This window comes from Seriola dumerili, unplaced genomic scaffold, assembly GCF_002260705.1.
Source record: "Seriola dumerili isolate Sdu_G_001 unplaced genomic scaffold, Sdu_1.0 BDQW01000822.1, whole genome shotgun sequence".
Lineage (NCBI taxonomy): Eukaryota > Metazoa > Chordata > Actinopteri > Carangiformes > Carangidae > Seriola > Seriola dumerili.
Genome location: NW_019175077.1, coordinates 2,777,721 through 2,797,579, shown reverse-complemented (window position 1 = coordinate 2,797,579; position 19,859 = coordinate 2,777,721). Strand labels below are relative to the sequence as shown.

At 39.7% G+C, this 19,859-nt stretch overlaps 1 protein-coding gene and 1 long non-coding RNA gene across 2 annotated transcripts; one reads left to right on the top strand and one right to left on the bottom strand.

The window, feature by feature from the left end:
- Positions 1-596: 596 nt before the first annotated feature.
- Positions 597-11,664, bottom strand: slc35b3 (solute carrier family 35 member B3). Its single transcript, XM_022766340.1, has 10 exons — positions 11,443-11,664; positions 10,301-10,537; positions 8,665-8,786; positions 8,267-8,421; positions 6,603-6,710; positions 5,902-5,999; positions 5,573-5,665; positions 5,156-5,267; positions 3,138-3,207; positions 597-1,582 (listed from the first exon to the last, which is right to left on the bottom strand). The coding sequence occupies exons 2-10, from the start codon at positions 10,514-10,516 to the stop codon at positions 1,432-1,434; spliced, it is 1,125 nt and encodes a 374-aa protein (XP_022622061.1). The 5' UTR covers positions 10,517-10,537; positions 11,443-11,664; the 3' UTR covers positions 597-1,431.
- An 85-nt stretch (positions 11,665-11,749) lies between these two features.
- LOC111237294 lies at positions 11,750-19,154 on the top strand. Its single transcript, XR_002665757.1, has 6 exons — positions 11,750-11,909; positions 17,201-17,386; positions 17,528-17,743; positions 18,477-18,553; positions 18,647-18,821; positions 19,097-19,154. It is a non-coding gene; the product is annotated as an uncharacterized LOC111237294 (long non-coding RNA).
- The last annotated feature ends 705 nt before the right edge of the window (positions 19,155-19,859 follow it).

Here is a 19,859-nt window from a genome sequence, read left to right as displayed (position 1 = left end):
CATCATTTGTGTAACAGTTAGATTGTAGAGATGTTCGGTCCTCCTCTGTCTGCCTGATAACAAACATCTGAGTTGAAAATGACGCCAAATGTCACCAAAGACAAATTTCCGCTCAAAAGTCCCGCTCAAAATGAATGTATTGTGATTAGGGCTGCAACAACGAATCAATAAAAATCGATTAAGTGTTGGCAACGAATTTCACTATCCATTCGTTGTGTTGCACGATTATTGCTGTCTCGCGGAGCTGTTTACATCACATGTAAACTGAAAACTACAGAAACTTGTTATAGTGCAGGTCTCTTGGGAAATGACTACAAATGCGTTGGACTGCATTTCCCCCATTTAAACCAAGTGTACAGTAATATTTAAAATAACATACATACACAGGTTAGATCCAAATAGCCTAGGCACAGTGAAGACTGCTGTTTATTTTCTGTCTAGCAGTGCTATCTTTTTTTCTGGACTCCTAATCAAACATGCCCGAGGCCATTGAATGGATAAACACACAGTTTGGCAACATTTCAACTCTTCTCCCAAGCGGTGCAAGGGGAAAGAATAAGGGCTGGCTGACGAGACACACACACAGGATACTGGGATGAACTTTAAGAGAAACGTTTGTTTATTGTAAAAAGAGTGGTACTTTCATCCACACACATGGTTAGCAAATAACAGTAGTTGACGTTGATGTACAGTTGAGCAAATGTCATCATATTCTCCAGAATGTCACCATCACACGTTTTCCATGATTGAGGGCACAGTCAGCTATAAATTACCAATAAACTATGAAAAAAGCCACTTTTATGAAGACAATTATGTAAATCTAATTTTTGTTTGGTATTTCTGGCACATGCAGAGACAAATATGCCATTTTTCAGTATATATTTTCTTTTAGGATGGGGATCAAACATTCATTTCAGACATGACACATTAACATGTCTCTCTGGCCTCTTTCCTTCCAAAATTTCAGTTTTTTTCCAACCACTGAAGTGTTTAAGTACATGAGCCATTTCCAGTGCAAAACTGTGCGATTTGGTTAGCTAAGGCGTTGGCTTCGCTTTTCAGAGTCTTAAAAGTTCTTGGTGTTATCCTCCATGTTGAAAATGTTTCTGTGGGGCTCCGAAGCATTGCTTTACCATTGCCCACTAGTCATTGATCCCCTATTAAAAATAGGTACAGTTCTTTCGGTTTGCTACAGAGCAATTCCAGCCAGTTCTACACCAATGATGTACTGGTAGACAGGATATAGAGACTCCATCACCCATCGTAGTTCAATGGTTGTTTATCTGTCTGTGAGGCTGACTGCATACCTTGTATACACATCCTTGGCTCAATGTTGGTGGTGATAAGGCCCATAGCTCAGGCATATGCTTGAGCATATCCCCTGAGATATTGGGGTCATCGCTACATCTGACCAGACATACAGTCTGCCTCCTATACATTTTGTGAGAGAAATCGGACTTTCTTTCCTGTCAGCAGCAGGCTCCTGAGGTCTTTGATGGAAGGAAGCTTGATTTTCTCTTTGTTTTTACTGTAAACATTCAAGAAGATGCCGAACAGCACCAGAAGGCCGCCCCAGATGTACCTGAGGAGGGAGGGATGTATAGGTTAGTTAAAGAAAGGAAGAAAATGAAGTTGACCCCAAAATGCGAACGTGGGGAAATGCAAATTAAGGTTAGTGTAATAACTGGCATTACAGTATGAAGTAGAGCAGGGCTCAGTAAGATGCTGATGGATCAGATTTCCTACTTTAAAAGGGACCATATGGAGTTTTTGACCAATACTGCTAGTGAGCAGTGTTTTTAAGAGAGTATCTGTCTATGTGACTTTGTCATGCATCAACGCATCGGTGTGTCCATTTGTTTTGATACGAGCATGCACAGCATCAGGTGAGGGACAGCAGAGCCTGGTGTGCCATTAGACAGCTGCAAAAGTTTAAAATTTACTCAATATAATTAACTCCATAAAAAAACATGCTAGCATGCAGGGCTAACGTTACAACAATGTGAAAGATGGGCCATGGCAAGTGGTCAAAATTGTATGAGTATGTAGGTAAGCTAATTAGCTGCAAGTTGAACCTAATTGCACATCAAATCTGACCAAAAATTTTAAGCAGCACAGCATCTGAAAAACTGTGCACTGTTTGATGCCATGCTGCTGCTGCTGCTGCCCCAGTGTAAAATAAAGCTCAGCTACTGTGCATAGGTCCAGGCATCAGTTCATCTTTGGTTCAACAAGTGCAGTTTGACATTCACTCTCATGTTTTTTGAGTGATTCTTGGTCATTTTCCAGAACATTATTTTCTTCTTGTACATTGCTTGATTTGACTGTTAATATTAACCTCTGGGCAAGGTGTTCTACTTGGGTGAATACTGTGTGATGCCCTTGACTTGTAAAATATTGGGCAAAGAGATGCATGTGTTTGTCACCAGAACACTAAAATAAGAAACAACTAGCAGTTATATGTGTGTGTTGTGACTGTTCAATTAATGCCTAAAAGAATAAAAATCTAAACAGGGAATCGATAAGAAGTGGAGTTGTTAAGTAGAATCAGAATCAGAATCTATAAAACTCAAATGATACCAAGACGACCAGCCACCATATTTCAACCCAGTTGACCCAGGAGACAGCCAAAAGGCAAAGCTTTCAATTTACCAGTCGATCTATATAGTTTTCCTATAAAAAGGTAAACAAATCAAATTTTGTGTCAAACCAGGAGTTTACTGACAATGCATATACTGTATTTTCTTGGTAGTGCAAACTGTAGCCATGAAGGGACCGTGAGTCCAGTGGAGGGCAAACACGAGCTGGAGAGAGAAGTGGGGTGGCCATGAAGATACAAAAAAGTTTTTTGTCGAAAGTCACGATGCATGTCGAAAGTCACGATGGAGAAGCAGCAAGAGAGGTACAGCTAAAAACAAGACCTCTTTGACAGCACAGAGGAGTTAAGAGGGTGAGCAAGAGAGTGAAGGACAAGGAAAAAAGAGCAGCAAAGTCTGAAAATGGACTGAGGACATGAAAACCAGGCACAGGGAAGCCAAATCAAGTTTTATTTGTCAAAGGAGAGGTCAGTGGTCACACTATAGACTCACTTTAAACAAAAAGAAAACTGATCAAAGTCAAAAGGTGCAAGTACTTACTGAAAAGTGAAAGGTTTTGTGAAGAACATGAAGGAAAGTACAATAGTCATGGCCTTTCTCCCGGTGGTCACTGCAAAGGAGTAAAACATTCATGGTACCATCAGTGCTAGCTGTATGAGTTTATTTACTTAATTACAAATATGAAACAAAAGCTTAACAGATGTAACTTTCTAACCTGGGTCATACAGTAAGCAATAACTAATTAACTAATTAAATTAAACTTAAATGTTCAAATTTGAGGACCAACTGCAAAAATGTCAGTACCCCCTAGGTCTACTTTTATTTGTGATGACAGCTTCAATCTTTCTTGGCATGGATGACACCAGTCTTGCAGCTTTGGAGAGATGTTCTGTCATTCTTCACAAATTATTCTTTTCAGCTGTACTTTGCTGGAGGGGTGTTATTGCTCAACGTTCTGCTTTAAAATACTTCCAAGGTTTTCTATTGGATTCAAATTAGGGGACATACTTGGCCAGGTCATAGTTTTCACCTTTAATAACTTTAATCATTTTTGCAATGTTTGGTATTGTTGTGATGTAGGAAAGTTCCTCTCCTGCCATGTTTCTCAAGACTGGGAGTCTTTCATTCAGTATTTGGGTAAACAAACATGCACTGATAGTGCCATCTCTAAATGTCATCTGTCCTACACCTTTTGCACTCAGGCAACCCCACAGCAGCACACTCTTTACGGTCTGCACTTTGCAGTCACTGTGGTGGTCCTGGCAAGGTCCAAACCAAACATGCTGGACACTGTCTGAACCAAACAAATGTATTTGTGTTTCAACCACGGCTGCACCTGTGTTCCAGCCTATGTTCAATAGCCTTTTGTTCTTGTAACCTCTCCCATCTTTATGAAGTGTCACAATGTAGTTTCTTATGTTCAGGCAGTTCCTCACCATATGGAGCCCTATTGTGTTACATGTAACTGAGGCCAAAACTGGCCTCAGAGGAAGCTGGGGTGTCACAGGTTATTTCATAACCTTGTCCATCTAATAAGACTGGAAATCAAAAGTGCAATCACTTTTGTTGTAGTAATCACAGGTAAACTGATTTTTGTTGCATTAAGGTTGTACTTTGGGGCCTCTATTTTCAACTTGTTTGTTTTCCGTTATATATGAGATCAAATATCCTGCACTTCAATTCAGTTATTGTAAAGTGGTACAGTTCTGAATCTTTACATTTTAGTGATATTACACAGAGGCCCTGTGCAAACCTGTTATTAACATCGGTCTTGGGTGATCCGATTACAAGTGGACAGCTCTAAGTACAGGTCTGAACACACCCAAGAAGCATTGAGGACGCATTTGAGATCCGATCACTCAGACCACATTCGGAGGTGATCTGGGCCACATGTGTCCACATTCTTTTAGTAGTGTGAACGCAAATGCATCCTGGCCACATTGAAGAACTGCCTGCTTAACTGTCCTCCTTTGCCACAGTCTGATTAGTCCTGCCACAGAAAATATTTTACTATTTCAAATTGATAAAACTTTATTTCATTATAAGACCCCTCTGTGCCCCGCTCTCTCTCTCTCTCTCACTCTTTCTCACTCACACACATACAAGCACATTGACAACGGACCCATATGTGGACTGGCTAAAAACAACACTGCATACTTGTTTATTTGCATATAAAGCGGGGAATCCAATCACAAGTGCACGTGGAGATAGCTTTAAAAGCCAGGTGTGAACTGACAAACTTATGGCTGACCACTTGTGATCGGAAGACGCATGTTAATACCAGGTCTGAACAGGGCCAGAGGTGTGCTACTGTATTCAAACAGATGCTTTGCATCTTTGGCTGGGGAATAAACATATTTTTATTCAATATAATAATGTTGTGGGATTTTTTTTTTTTTTTTAATATTGTGAGTTCTTACACTGTTTTCTGTCTGCACCAGTACAAACTTTTTAAAACTATGCCACTCTTTTGGTATGACTTTTCTTTTTTTACCATGGAAAAAGAGAGGGGAAGAAAAGAGAATAACAAATAAAGTTTGACAAACTATTCTTCTAACCTGTCACTGCAACCAGGGCACCAAACAGCTTAATCAAGGCCAGCACGAAAGAGATGCCAAAATAACCAGTAAGAGAAAAGAAGAAGGCGTAGCCATATGTCTTCACAGGATGCTGGTAGAGAGGACAGAAATAAAAGGTTATTTAACAAACTTAATATAAAAAAATTACTGAACATTGCATCCTCCTGATGCAGGGGAACATATAACCTAAATTAAAAACTATCTATACAGGAGCAGTAATGCATAAGATTATAATGATAATGTATAAAGGACAAATAATTCAGCATATCTGAAAAAGACACATGAGATCCAGTATGCCAAGGGTTTTGCAACTGAAAGATGCATTGAATACATAAATGACCCCTGAGTCTGTATGCGGCTACATGAAGTAGGGCTATTGTCTTAAGCTATATTCACCTCTGAGCAGAAAGCCACTGCTGTCCCTAGCCCACCCACACAGAGCAGGCCAGTTAGTATGTAGACAAAACCAATGGAGTACGAATACAGCACCTGTCAATGCAACAAAATATATTCAGTCAGTGACATCAAACATTATAACAAGTAGCACAATTCTCACAACCACAACATGGGACACGGTCTGGTTTTAAGGACAGTCAAGCAGTGCTCTATATTCTGCATTTATCTCTGATATTTGTATGCACACATCTACTCAATTGACTTCTATATTTAAGTGTGTACTTATATATACATAATGCACAGCACATTATATACATTACATAGGGTACCATTTCAGAGTTCGAGCCATTATGGAGTTTCATGGCTTTCTCCTGCACATTTCCAATGGCGGCGTCTGCACACAGTGCCAGGGAGATGAGGAGCACACCTGTATGCCACACAAACACACAAACATATAGATACACACATTTTTAGGACATGGAAATTAAAACTTGATAAACTAAATACATGGTATGAGTGGTTGGAATGGGCTAGGACAGAAGACCTGTCAGTGTAACACAGTAGTATCACTGAATGTATTGTAAGACCACTGGGCTACCACGATGCCCTGAGATGAGTTTTGTGATAAAACTAGCCTAAATTAACCCCTTTATTATTCATTATTATTTATAGGCAGTGTAAAATTATATTGTGATCGATAACAAAGTGCCAATCAAAAATCTTAGATTCTAATACAAATGTATGATGAGGCAGAAATTAAACCTAAATACTAGTATTAGACTTTCAATGAGTCTTCTTAACTAAATGAATTTTTTTTTAATGTATTAACAGCTAAGAAGAAATTAATGACTTGACACTTTCAATTTTGTTCTGATGAAACAACACATCTGATTGTGGCTGTAGCTGTAGTTTCTTTTTTTCTTTTTGTAAAGATAGAGCTGTACAGTCTCTACACAGCCACATTTTTGTGGTCTAACCTTAAGAATACAGCATGATGTGGATACTTGCTGTTGGATCGAAGAGATATTACCTGTGACGTTGAAGTTGGGGGCCACTTTGCTGTCAGCTAGCGTAAACCAGATGAGTCCCAGACTCATGCAGAGAGCAGCGGATACATCAGCCACATTATAGCGTTTACCTGGAACACAAACACTGATTATGAAAACTGAAATCCTAAATTTCTAAAATCTCCTAAATCCAATTTTAACTTTGCATAGGAAACCAAGGAAAAGAAATCATACCAGTGCGAAATTTAAAGTGAAATGCATGGTACTGGTACAACTTTCAAAACCTTTTACAACATCACAAATGCAGAGAAACCAAACTCAGACATTGCACTGCGAGACAACCTTCCCTCAAGCACAGCTTGCAAAGAAATTTTCAAAAGATGCCCCACCTCTTTTTTTAAATAAAAGTAGTTAACAATAGATTCAGGTAAAAATATAACTAATAAAAGTTTTTACGATATGTACTCCTCACAATTCAAGGTTTCTGATGTTATGCATGTAACAATGCACAAAAAAGCTGTGTGAAAAAGTAAAAGTGAGGAAAAAAACAACAGGATGAAGGAGTCAACCAAAAAATAAGCTGATGGACGGATGCCTTGAGGATGACAAGGGGACGCAGCATCAGGTTGGCTGTGGTCGGCTTTGATTCCCTGACTTGCCTTTGAAGGGCCTCACATCAGATGCAACCCCACACCCGTACCTCCAACCATCCCCCCCTCTCTCCCACTTTCTTTCCACTTTACATTCTAAGTTAACAAATTCTGTTTTCCACTGGAGCCCTTGAGGGACCATGGTCTTCACATCTATCCATCCAGGGAGAAAAGGAAGAAGGCAAAAATGCCCAAAACATGTCTGACATTGAGGACACAGAACCTTGAGAAGCCCAGTGTAAGGATGAAAGGACAGACAGAACCAAGACCAGGGAGAAACAGTGAGTACCGCTGATTGGCCTCTGACAGCCGAAAAACAACAGACGTGGAGAAAAAGGAGGTACTGAAAGTTGAAAGGTGGTCATTGCTTCAAAGGAACCATGGACAATGGCTAAAATGAGGTGTAACATGAGCCTTCCAAAGTCCACATCTCGAGTTATTAAGGTCAACCCATTCTAAGGAAAACATGTAAATTGAAAATTCAGTGCTTTAAGTGATGATGCACCCTTCATTTTAAATACTTTTTAAAAGTATGTACCAAATAAAAATGCATTACTTTAACGGATTTTGATTCAGGGATTCAGAGAAAAAAATCCTTAATATACAAATGTAAGCTTAATTCACATGTATACGTGTAGATTGTCTCAATAATGAAAAATTTTATTCTAATGTGTTTGTCATCTGATCACAATAAAAAAATCTAGGTCTGTGGGGTATTGAATGGAGTAGATAGGATGGACTTCAAAATCCTCACTTCACTTAAACCTTTAAACTAATGCACAAAGCCAGCACAGAGTTAACACAATTGACAAGCCTTGTTTTACCAAATATACAGTATATAACAGACGATTTCAAAGCACAGAGCTGAGATGTCAAGCACAGATAAAATTATTTCATAACAAGTAATAAAGAGGATTACAAAGAGAGCTGCAATATTAATGGCCACAAAGCTGAACATTAATCAATCATGTACATACGTATATAGCTGTATCTGTTAAGGTCTGTGAAGAAATACATATATAGTACAATGAGCTGACCTTGTATAAACACTCCTCCAATCATGACAGGAATGAGTTTACAGCACTTGAAGATGACCTGTGTAGGGTAGTTCAAGTAGCCCAGCGAGGTATTGGACAGGCCCATGGTTCCCACTGTTAGAAATGCTATGATCATATAGGTCTTCCCTGGTATCCTAAAAGACAAGAAAATATAAAGTAGCTGAAACTGATGTCCCTGCTTAACTGCTGTGTTGCTTCAGCAAAAATTGATCATCACTGATTTTGTCAAAAACATAAGCCAATAAATATGCAGTATACTACATCCTAAAGGAATACAATCTTTAAATGCAAATTATGGTATCACTAAAAAGAAAAAGAAAATTACCAATAAGTGACCAAGTTGAATTTTTGATTAAATGGTTATTTTGTAGCTGTACCTTCTGCGTTTGTCCTGTGTGAGCTGAAGCTCTACTAGTCCAAACATGGAGTAGAAGCCAAACTGGACCAGAGTGAGGTACCAACCAAAAGGCTTGAATCCTTCCACAGAAAATATCAGCTCCTGGGTGGGGGTGGGGGTGGGGGGATGGGGGACATCCTTCTGAGTCCCATTTTGTGAAATGCAAACTTTATGTGTTATGGGTTACATGACATGCTGTACCAGCATTTTCTGTCCAATTACATAGACAGAAACACAGCTACACTTACAAAAAACCACATGTATACACTCACACTCACACTCAGTTGGCCGTTTATAAGGTGCAGTGCATTCAGAAAGTAAAGTATTCAGACCCTTTCACTATTTTCACATTTTGTTATGTTGCTGCCTTAAATCGAAAAAAGAATTTTGAATATTTTTGCCGATTTATTAATAATATGAATCATCTGCTATAGCCTTTGCAGTCACCAGATCTCAACTCAATTGAACACCTATGTGTGATTTTGGACCGACGTGTTAGTTACAGTGCTCTCCAGTACCGTCATCAAAACACCAAATGTGGGAATATCTTTTGGAAGAACAGTTTTCATCCCTCCAGCAGAGTTCCAAAGATTTGTAGTGTCAAGTCAAGGTGCACTGAAGCTGTTGTGGCAGCTTGTGGTGACCCAACACCTGACTAGGACACATTAGGTTTTTTTTCCCCTTTATTTTTTTACCCATTTGTATGTTAACATGATAGTTTTTCCTTTTTGATAAATTTTCTAAAATTCTGTTTTTGCTTTGTAATTATGGGGTATTGAGTGTATATTGTACATAACAAAATGTGACAAAAGTGAAGGGGTCTAAATACTTTCTGAATGCACTGTACACCTAGCTAAGACTATACACACAAATGTTTCTAATATTTAACATTTTCTTCAACAAGATCCTGATTATCTGGATCTGCACAAAATTGTGAAAACTGACAGATCTCAACATCATAAATGTCAGATTTTTTACATCAACATACATGCATTATTTCCTGAGAAACTACGAAAATGGTCCTATCTTGCAATGTTACGGAAAGTGATCAAAGAATTTGCCCTTCCTCTTCAACCTGCACCAATATTAATGTGTTCCTCCCTTGCATATGCCCTACATAAACAAACAAACAAACACAGGTGAAAACATATCCTCCTTGGTGGAGGTAATAAAAACAGATTATAACAACCTTCATGAAGGTAGGCTTCGTGAATGTTGTATTAGATTTCCTTAGTTTTAGCTAGGTGTACCTAATAAACTGCCAATTAAGTGTAATCACACACATATATAAAAAAAAGTAGTAACAGTAAAGCTCTGTTTTACTTTGGATACGTGTATATCTTCATCTGTATCTGGATATATGAAAGCCTGCTTGTATATATGTAAGTGTTTTGTGTTCATATCATATAACTGTGTATTAACTATATTTTAACTGTGCAAACAAATAAGGCTAAATTGCTGTTTTTTGTATCTGTCCATGCAAACAGACACAGTGTGTGTGTGTGTGTGTGTGTGTGTGTGTGTGTGTGTGTGTGTGTGTGTGTGTGTGTGTGTGTTTGTGTGTGTGTACATCTCTCGAGTACATCCCTCAGATTTAGTCTTTATCCCTTTTTTACCTGCAGGTATCCATAGACAAGGTAAAAGAGGAAGACTCCAGCCACACAGATGAAAAACTGTGAAGGGGCGCTGAAGCTGCTCAGGTTGATTCCCAGAACTCTAAGCTCCTCCACAGACTTTATGTGGGGCGACATCACTTCCGTGGTCGATGGGATGGATATTGAAATGTGCTTCCGTGAACTGTTGTAGCTCACCAGGCCATATTTGGCACTCATTGTGTTTACGGTTGCTGTGAGCTTTGGGAACATGAAGAGGTAGTTAGATAACAATCATCTTGGATGTCATTTTCTCCTGCTTAAGCTTCAAGCTAGGGTTGCAACGGTATGAGATTTTAATGGTATGGTAACCATCCCAGAAAATGTATGCAAATTGACAATTCATGCAATAAATGAACAATAGTGCCAGTCAGTTTTTTTCACTGCAGTCTCTTGTGACACGGAACACTTATTCTCCTAAGTTTTCCGTGTCACAGAGACTGCACAGAACTATATTTATGCTAAATATAAAACTGAATAAAACTGCATCATAACACAGCTGATATATAGCAGTTCTCATGTATTCCACAACACCCTTACTTCAGAAATGTAAAGCATTCATATTGTTATGTGTTATTCCTGACTATAGTTAGAAAAACAATGTTGTTTTTCATTCTGAAGAATGAGTGGTTATGTTCTTTCTCTTCTTACTAATCACAGTCACATTACTTAATCGTAGTCAATATGTACTGTATGTTGGAGGGGAATGTTACATACATGTATCATTAGGGAAACATATATATGCTCTATAGCGTAAGTTTTCATCCGAAAAAACAAATCATAATAGTCCAAGCCCCCCGCTGCATTTCATTCAACTACCCATCCACCATAAGTAGTACCTGATATGCATATTTAGCCCATGTACCATGCATTTATTAAAAGGTATGACGTTAGCTAGGCCACATCAAGCAGCCGGTTTCTATCGATTTAGAAGACGTAGAAGCTGTCATTGAATTAGCTATCATAAATTAAGCCTGTAAAAACTCTGAAGTGGCAATTCTAACAATCGATGTCTGCTTATGACGCGACTATTTGTCGTCGCTGGCTTTAATTTCTCAACCAAACAATAAAGCTACAGTAGAAAGCTTGCTACCTTCAATACTTACAACAATACTTCCGGGTTTCTTTACGTTAGCTTATCCACTTCTTCAAGGGCGATGCCGGTGAAAATAATTTCCCTGCATTTGCCGGCGTCATCTTCCGTATATTACTAACCTTGTCACGTTTTCTTCTTTCCAGTGACGAACAGCAAAAGCTAATATGAAGGGTAATAGCCTGCTAGAAGCTGCCTGCACTTGCTACAGTGGGACAGCCAGCCAACAACTTCCGCTTCGCTCTGCTTCGACCTCTGAACTGTGATTCTATTGGTCTATATAGCCACATACTACAGTAGGTACATATTATCGCCATGAATGTACGTCAGTTCTGTCTTAAATTTAGAATTTTATCAGTCTTTGCTGGTTGAAGACAGGAACAGTAGAAGTGGATTGGTCAATACTTTTTAATTCAAGCAAAACGGCGCAATTGGCTGCATATCTTACCTTGGTACCAGAGTCCATCTTGAGTTTACATGGTGAGTCTGCTATCCCATTACCACCACATCATTAGACAATACAACTTTAACAAGTAAATCCGGTTCAGCAACACTGTTTCATCTTGTGATAGGCTTCTTCTGGTTATTATCCTCCAAAGACAAAATCAGAGAAATTAATGTGTAGATTCATATCTTATTTCAATGGTGCCGTATTTGAAGATGACTATTTAATGGACAGTCAAATTAATAATCTGAACTCACACTTCTCAGAGTATAACACAGGAACCTGAGCACGATATTCAGTGGTAGGCCCACTGTACTTGAGTATGATTTTGATGTATGTATTTCCATGTCATACTGCTTCACCCTCTACTTTACTACATTTAACTGGGAAATATTTGACTTTTTCTCCACTTTTTCCACTACAGCTACTTAGTTACCTTGCAGATTAAGATTTTACAAAAATGTGTGTTGCTGTAGATTAAACATTTATGAGGCCCAAACATATATGAACACAAACATGTATGAAGTAGTTAAAATAGCTTTTTTGTTGTTAACACAAATGTACTTTTATTTAATTACTTGCTTATCAGTGTGCAATTCAGCTATGATGAATGTGACAGTAGTAGTAGCAAATCCCTCTTACGAGTCTATCACCTGCATCTTTCTGCACTCCACCTGGCTGAAGTATTAGGCTTATTCCTAACTGAACTGACAGTATATATATCAAATTTGGAGTATTGAGGAAAAATATTAAAAAAAGTCACTTCTTTGGTAATCTTAAAAATATTTACCACTAATTGACAATGACACACTACAGTAACAATGCAGAATATTGATGCAGAATCTTGTATTTTCCTGCATCAATATGCTGTCTCAAACTTACTACACATCTTACACAAAGAACCCTCCACTTTGTTTTGAGAAAGGAAAATAATATGATAAGTAAAAAGCAGAAATGAATTAAAAAGCCAAGTATTATGCTACATGGTTAATTGTCAATATGTAAGTTTAAAAAATAGGCTGTTCGTGTGAAAGCTTCTCAGATTAAAATCGATCTTCATTTGAAGCAGGTATGTTAAACAGGTGTGTTAACTAAGTGCTAGCTCAGGTGATATTAAATTCGGCTTGTACAGCTAGCTACTACAGCTTGTGTTAGCTGGTTGTTTCGCATTGTTTGTTATATGCTTGTCACATTTGTATGCTTTGTTCCTGTTCTTTTGCAGCGTCAGAACAGAGTCAGCCAAGTGATCCAGATGAGACAGGGCTAGGATTATGTAGCAGAGAAAATGCAGCTACAGGTGTACCTACTGGCACTGCACAATACTATGAGTGCAAATAATAGGATGCAGTTTCTAGGGGCAAGTTGTGTTGAAAATTACAGGACAAATGTTATGATTGCAACATGTAGAGATCTCGGACAAGATGTGCTGTAATGGGTGTAGGCATTGTTATTGTAAAATGTGATGAACTTAGTAATGGAGGTATGATCAATAATTATCAAATAGGCCAAATATTTTTATTACATCACGTGGTCAAGTTAAATTAAGCTATGTGATAGTACATTTAATAATAGCTGTTTTTATTTTATGTCATTAAAAGCAGAAATAGATGAGGCTGATCCTGTGGAAATGGCCAGGTAGAGTGCTTCTACCTCAGGGTGCAGAACAGAGACAGCAACAACTGAGGAGAGGGTTACAGTGACTCAAACAGATGAAGTGAATGCAGAGAATGCTGAAAGATTTGATTACTTTGCCTGCCCCCATTCCAAAGATCTTGATATCTTTTTCAACTACCACCCCCAACAAACCCCAAGAAAAGTCTTACCAAATGTTTTTCACAGAAGGGATGGAATCAACTGTAAATGGCACTCATTCACTGTACTGCACTGTTTACTTAGCATTTGCAAAGCCCTCTGTTAGTGACAGTTCATTTATCAGAGAAGGAATGAAAGCCTGGAAGCATGTTCATCAGAGGATTGAGGAGCATGAAAAAGCAGAGTACACAAAGACTGTGCAGAGGCTTATTTCCTTAGGGCCAGCAAAGGAGATATCAGCAGCCTACTGAGTGGTTACCAGACGTCCTTATATCAAGATCAAGTTAAGAAAAAACGGCAGGTCATGGAGCGTGTTGTGGATGTCATCAAAGTGATCAGGAAGCATGGTCTTAGTTATAGGGCAAGCAAAGCTGGGGAAGCTGCTTATACCATTGAAGACAATACTGCTGACCATGGAAACTTTTCAGAGCTGATATTGCTCCTGAGTAAATACGACTCTTGCTTGCAACAGCATCTAAATGAGTGCATCGAAAAGAGCAAAAGGCAGCATGAGACTAGGGGAAGGGCAGAGGGTCCCTTGTTACTCTTCTTTCAAAAGAAACCATCAACAAAGTTGTAGATGTCATCAGCTAATTAATTAAACAAACCATTGCAAGTACTGTCAGAGAATGCAGGGATGTTTTCTGTCCAGCTAGATACCACCCAAGATATAACCTCCAAAGACCAGTGCTCTGTCATCTTCAGATATGTAATAGGTGTTATTCATGAGATGTTGATTGCTATTGTGGAATGTGAGGCATCAATAGGACAGTATTTTCTGGAACTCCTGAAAGACATTCTACAAAAAGTCAACCTGGACATGTCTTCTTGTATAAGCAGCACAACAGATGGTGCAGCTAACATACAGGGACAGTATAAAGGGTTTTCTACTTTTCTATCACAACAGTCTCCCAACCAAATTCACATCTGGTGCTATTCACAAATTCTAAATCTGGTGTTGGCCGACACAACAGGCATAACAAGACAAAACCATGAAGCCATCTGTTAGGGTCAAGGCTAAAGGATACACAGAAGGCCTCTTGAAATATGAGACAATTCTCACAGCTCAAATATTTTTGTGAGTTTTTGAGCACACATCACCCCTGTCAAAGTATCTGTAGACAAGTGGGATGGATGTCCTCACAGCACGTCTGTTGTGGGAACAGAAGACAGCTTCAGCAAGTATGAGAGGGACTTTAGTGGGGTCAAAAGAGCTGCAAACTGATTTCTGGAGTGGGCAAATGATAAGCTGCAGCTGCAGGACAAGGACTGTGAGATGGAGGTGCAGGTTGCGTTACCCAAAAAAAGGTTGAGGAAAGGATCAGAGTCCACAATGTAATAATGGACAATGTGACAGATAGCATTCACCAGCGGTTTGCTTCCAGTGGAAAACTTTCCTCTGATTTTGCCTGCCTTGACCCAAGAAACTTCACTGGAGTGAGGGAAAAGGGTCTGCCTGAATCAGCACTGCAAGAGCTAAGCAAATGTTTACTGAAATGTGGTGCCAGAGCTACTATTGGTGCCTTACAGGCTGAGCTGTCAAGCCTTGCCACACAGTGGGAAAGACTGAAGATGTCCACTCTGGAAGAATACAGGATAATAAAATCATCCGATGATGCACCTGAAAACAGAGAGGATCCTGAATATGGATTGAATGATGGAGAGCTTTAGCTGGTGACAGCAGTTGTTCTTTATGCAAAAACTGTGCTATTTGTGTGCATCTCATTCTGTCACGATATAATCTCTTGACTGATGCATATCATGTCATTGGATTTGCCTACAAGTTTCTCCTTACCTTATCAGTCACCAAAGTGGCCTGTGGGAGGAGCTTCAAACAGACTTAGGAGCACTCTCAACCAAGAGCATTTAGAAGTATTTATGCTGATATGTTGTCAACAGAGAAAGACATTCTTATGTCCTTGGACTTTGATGGAGTGATAGACAAGGTTGCAGAGACCAGTGACCTACTGCGGAGAATTCTCACCTTTTAAGGTAGGGAGCCGCCACAAGAGGCACACAATTATTTAAGAGGGTTAGGACCAGTGGCGGCTGCCGGTCTTATAAGGAGGGGAAGCTCATTTTCGGCCTACATCATAAAATGTGTCCGTTTATTTATATGTAAATTCGCAGAGTGACAGAAGAGAGTCGCCAAACACAACGCTAGTCGTTTTTAACAAAGACAAAGTCGCTGAGGATCAGTAACGTCTCCAGATCAACTCCGAACAACGGAATGAAAAACTTGAAAAATGCTCCGGTGGATGCTTATACTTCAATATCGCTGATTCGCTCATTTCGCTGTCAATCAAAAAGGGACTCAGCCTCAGACAGATCATCCAATCATCATGCAGAAGCCGAGCGTCCGGGCCAGCCCACTGTCCCATAGACCCCCAGAGACGCTGAGCGTCCGATGGGCGGGACAAAGCCCAGCATTTATCCAATGACCGTCTAGTTTCGCTGCGGTGGAACAACCCACTCTGTGCTTCCCCATTGAAGTCAGTAGACGCTCGGCGTCTACACTGTGTAAAGTACTGTGGCGCTGCGGGGATGAATGAGAAGGAAGTCGTGTCGGTTACCTGTGATAAGTAGCTGATTCTGAACAAAAGATGAATGTGTTCTAGCGCATATTAGTCAATGAAATGTACACACAACAGTATATATTTGACCACTTATTTTGTTGACATTTCAGGGGAAGCTGAGCTTCCCTTGCAGTCTTAGAGCAATCGCCACTGGTTAGGACGTGGCTAGCACGTGGTTCTTTATAGTGCACCTAAAAGCTATTTGCTAAGTTCCTACGTTATGTTGCTCAACAGGAATCTCAGGCTCACAGCCTGTAAGTATGAATTATTATTGTGCATCTGTGCGTTTAGCCGCTGGTGACCATAGCAATAGGCATAAATGCTTTACTGTCAATGTTGACATGCTATACCTCGTTACCTCGCATGGCAGCAGGTATGCTTTTTTACCTTAGCTTACTGCCTATAAATTGCAGGTCTCCCTCAATGTTCCGTTCAGATTTTGGGCTCTGGGTACTCCAAAATAGGCGAGAATCATATTAAAAGCTATTACGACTGTAAGCTGTAATGTTATGGTCGAATTCCTCTGTAAGCTTCTGCTAACTGGCTAGCCCCCAGTGTTTTTACACGTGTCGAGCCCTGTCTGCCTGCAAAAAAGTGTTGGTTCGTGGGACCGTGAATACTGTAATGGATCCTAAGGCAAAGTTCTCAGCTTGATTAGTTCAGTCTAATCAATGTAAACCTTCCTCAGTCATAAACATCTGATAATTATCACTTTGAGTATAATTTTGCTTTAGAAATCATGTCCTGTACTGTCACTTCAGTTTCAGTTTTGTGCTGTCTCTGCAACCAAAACAACTTGGCATAATACAGGGACATACATGTCTGGTATGCTTATTACACAGGGTACAGTATTGTGTGGCATTTCAGGCATTCAGGCAACTGTTTTCATCTGATACAAAAGTGAGTGATCGGCAACATCATTTGCATTTCTTTGCTAGAGTACATCACAGCAGGACCCTGGTACCCAACACCACTCCACTGCTGGCAGATGTCAACATGCTAAATGGACGGTCCTCCACAGACTGCCTCAGTGAGAACTCAGTCTGCGGCGGTCAAGAAGTTCAGATCAGTCAGTACACAGTTGTGCAGGGGAACACTCAAGGAAGGACACATGAGAAGCAAAGGTAGTAAGGCATTAAGAGGGTGTTTTGCATTTGAGATATTGCACCTGTACTTCCTAAAATGTATGATTTGATCTTTCAGGCTCACCTACTTGCCTTTTTATGATACTAGAGCAGAAAAGTAATTATTCCTTTGATCAACAGACCTCTAGGCAAGGGTCTCTTCTCACAGTGTTGGCACTGAAACAACTTCCTACCATCCAGTTTTACCACTGACCTCAACACCAATAAAGGGCCCAGGATTGTGGCCTATCAAGAGACCACGGGTGGAGTTGGAGTAGGAAGAAGAACAAGACAGTTCTACCTAACTCCTCTTGACCTGAGTTACGACCCTGGGCTTACAGAGCAATCTGACATATCGTAAGTTTTGTATATCAGCTAAATATTACTATTTCTATTCAACAGAGTTGGAAAAAATGTTGGTTGTTGTTTTGTTATGTTAGGTTTGAGACACAGGCCACATACAATGAGACAAGTATATAGTTTTTGAAAGCTGCCTTAAACAACTGTTTAAAAACTGTGTAACTGTGTGTAAGAGAGACTGTGATGTCCAGCGACAAAGAATGGGGACCTATCTGGCATTCACTCAGCGTTGTCCAAACTGCAGTTACTCCAGACAGTGGGAGAGCCAGCCCATTGTTGGTAGTACCCCTGTTGGCAACCTACAGATATCAGCTGCCACATATTTCACTGGTGCTTCCTTCATCCAACTGGAAAGGGTATTGTAGTAACATCCATAGCATATGAAATTTACCAGCAGTGGACTTTTCCTGAAACTTTAATCCTTAACCCAGCTATGGAAGGCCATGCAGCTTCAGATATTCCAGTATGACACCTTAAGGAGGCATGCTAGAAATTACCTGGAGCCTGCTTTTGTCCACAAGTGGAAGATACATCAGCAGAATCTTTTCTAGCAACTGCAGCTGGGGGGAAAGATTGCTGTTGGATGAGATATGAGAGCAGACTCTCCAGGTAAGCACAAACTCTGACAAAACAGGTAACGGAGATACTGGTCTGTATAAAAAAATCATTCAGCTTATCTTTGTAATTGTGTTTAAAAGCCTTGACATCTTCTGTAATATATTTTCTCTAGGGCACCCAGCAAAGTTTGGGAGCTACACTCTGATGCACCTGGAGAGCAACACCATTATGGACCTCCAGCTTGTTCAGGTGTGTTTCTTTTTTAGGATGGCAGTATGTTGATACACACTTTAGTGTCTTTATGCGCCACATTTACATTTTATTTTGTCTATTCACCACCAGAGCAATGGAGTAGGTGGTAGTTACCACATGGAGAAGGAGGGACTTAAAAGATGCCTTGATCTTCAGGAATCAAAACATTTGGCGGTTGAGGACACCGTTACTGATCATCATCCACAGATACAGAAGTTTCTGAGAGAACGCGAGATAATACAGTTATATGACGTGTGGCAAAAAGGTAAATGGTCATCCTGGCCATTGCAAAGTGTTAAACAGCCCATGTCACATATGCAAACCCAATCCCACTCATTGATAAAAACTGTATTTAACTCCAATCTACTTCCTTCCTCTTTTGTAGCACACCTTGGAACATAACTTTCAGTGATTTCTTGGACAATATTTCATAACATACAGTGTGGCTCTCAGACATAATCTTTGCTTTTTGTTACTGTAATAGGTCTTCATCTAACTATGTCTTGACTATTCACTTATTGTATATGTTTTTATTCACAGGTCTGTCCAAGAAACTTAAAAGAGTTTCACAGACCAGGGACTGTGAGGTGTTGAAGAGGTGGCTGAGACCTATTCAACCACAGGACCGGAGAAGGTGGCAAAGTTGACATCACTGCTAAACCACCTTCAAAATTTCCATTTACATGTTGACCCCCTGTACCCCAAGTGTGATCATCCTGACAGAGTGTAAAGGGATGCAAAGAAATGGCTACAGCCTGGTATTTTCCAATTTTGTTTTTATAAATATGACAATCATAAATGTAAAATGAAATTTCATAAAATCAACATTATTATAAAACAATGTTTGTTGCCAATTTATTGTTGTAATGTTGTATGGGCTGGTATTATACCTAATGTTCTTGTAATTTTGTACAAGGGTCAATTGCACTCCACAAAGTTGAGAAAATACTCAACAACAAGAGAGTTCTCAAGGATGTGGAAAAGCTCAGCCACCAATACCAGACCTCATCGCTGGAGTCCTTCCACAGTTTGATCCTGCATTTTGCTCCAAAGAATGTGGTTTTCCCTGTCAAGGGAATGTTGTGCAGGTAGTACAATGTATAATTTATTCTGTAACATCTTATATCACAGTCACTGATGAGTGCCATGATTGCATTATGACAGATTCTATCTATTAATTTAATTTTGCTGTTCTGTTATGATAGGTTGTTTCTAGCAGCCGCGCACTATAATGAGGATGCTGAACAGGGGGGCAAGCCATAACATCAGTAGGACAACCTCTGTAAAAGGTTGTGTTTCCTGA

Bases quoted from the DNA above. Each gene is read 5' to 3' on its own strand.
- slc35b3 (XM_022766340.1), bottom strand. From the start codon at position 10,516: ATGAGTGCCAAATATGGCCTGGTGAGCTACAACAGTTCACGGAAGCAC. The intron at 5,666-5,901 runs GTACCCTATGTA...TTGCATTGACAG, and splicing joins ATGGCTCGAACTCTGAAATG to GTGCTGTATTCGTACTCCAT. The intron at 1,583-3,137 runs GTAAGTACTTGC...CTCCCTCCTCAG, and splicing joins ACAAAACCTTTCACTTTTCA to GTACATCTGGGGCGGCCTTC.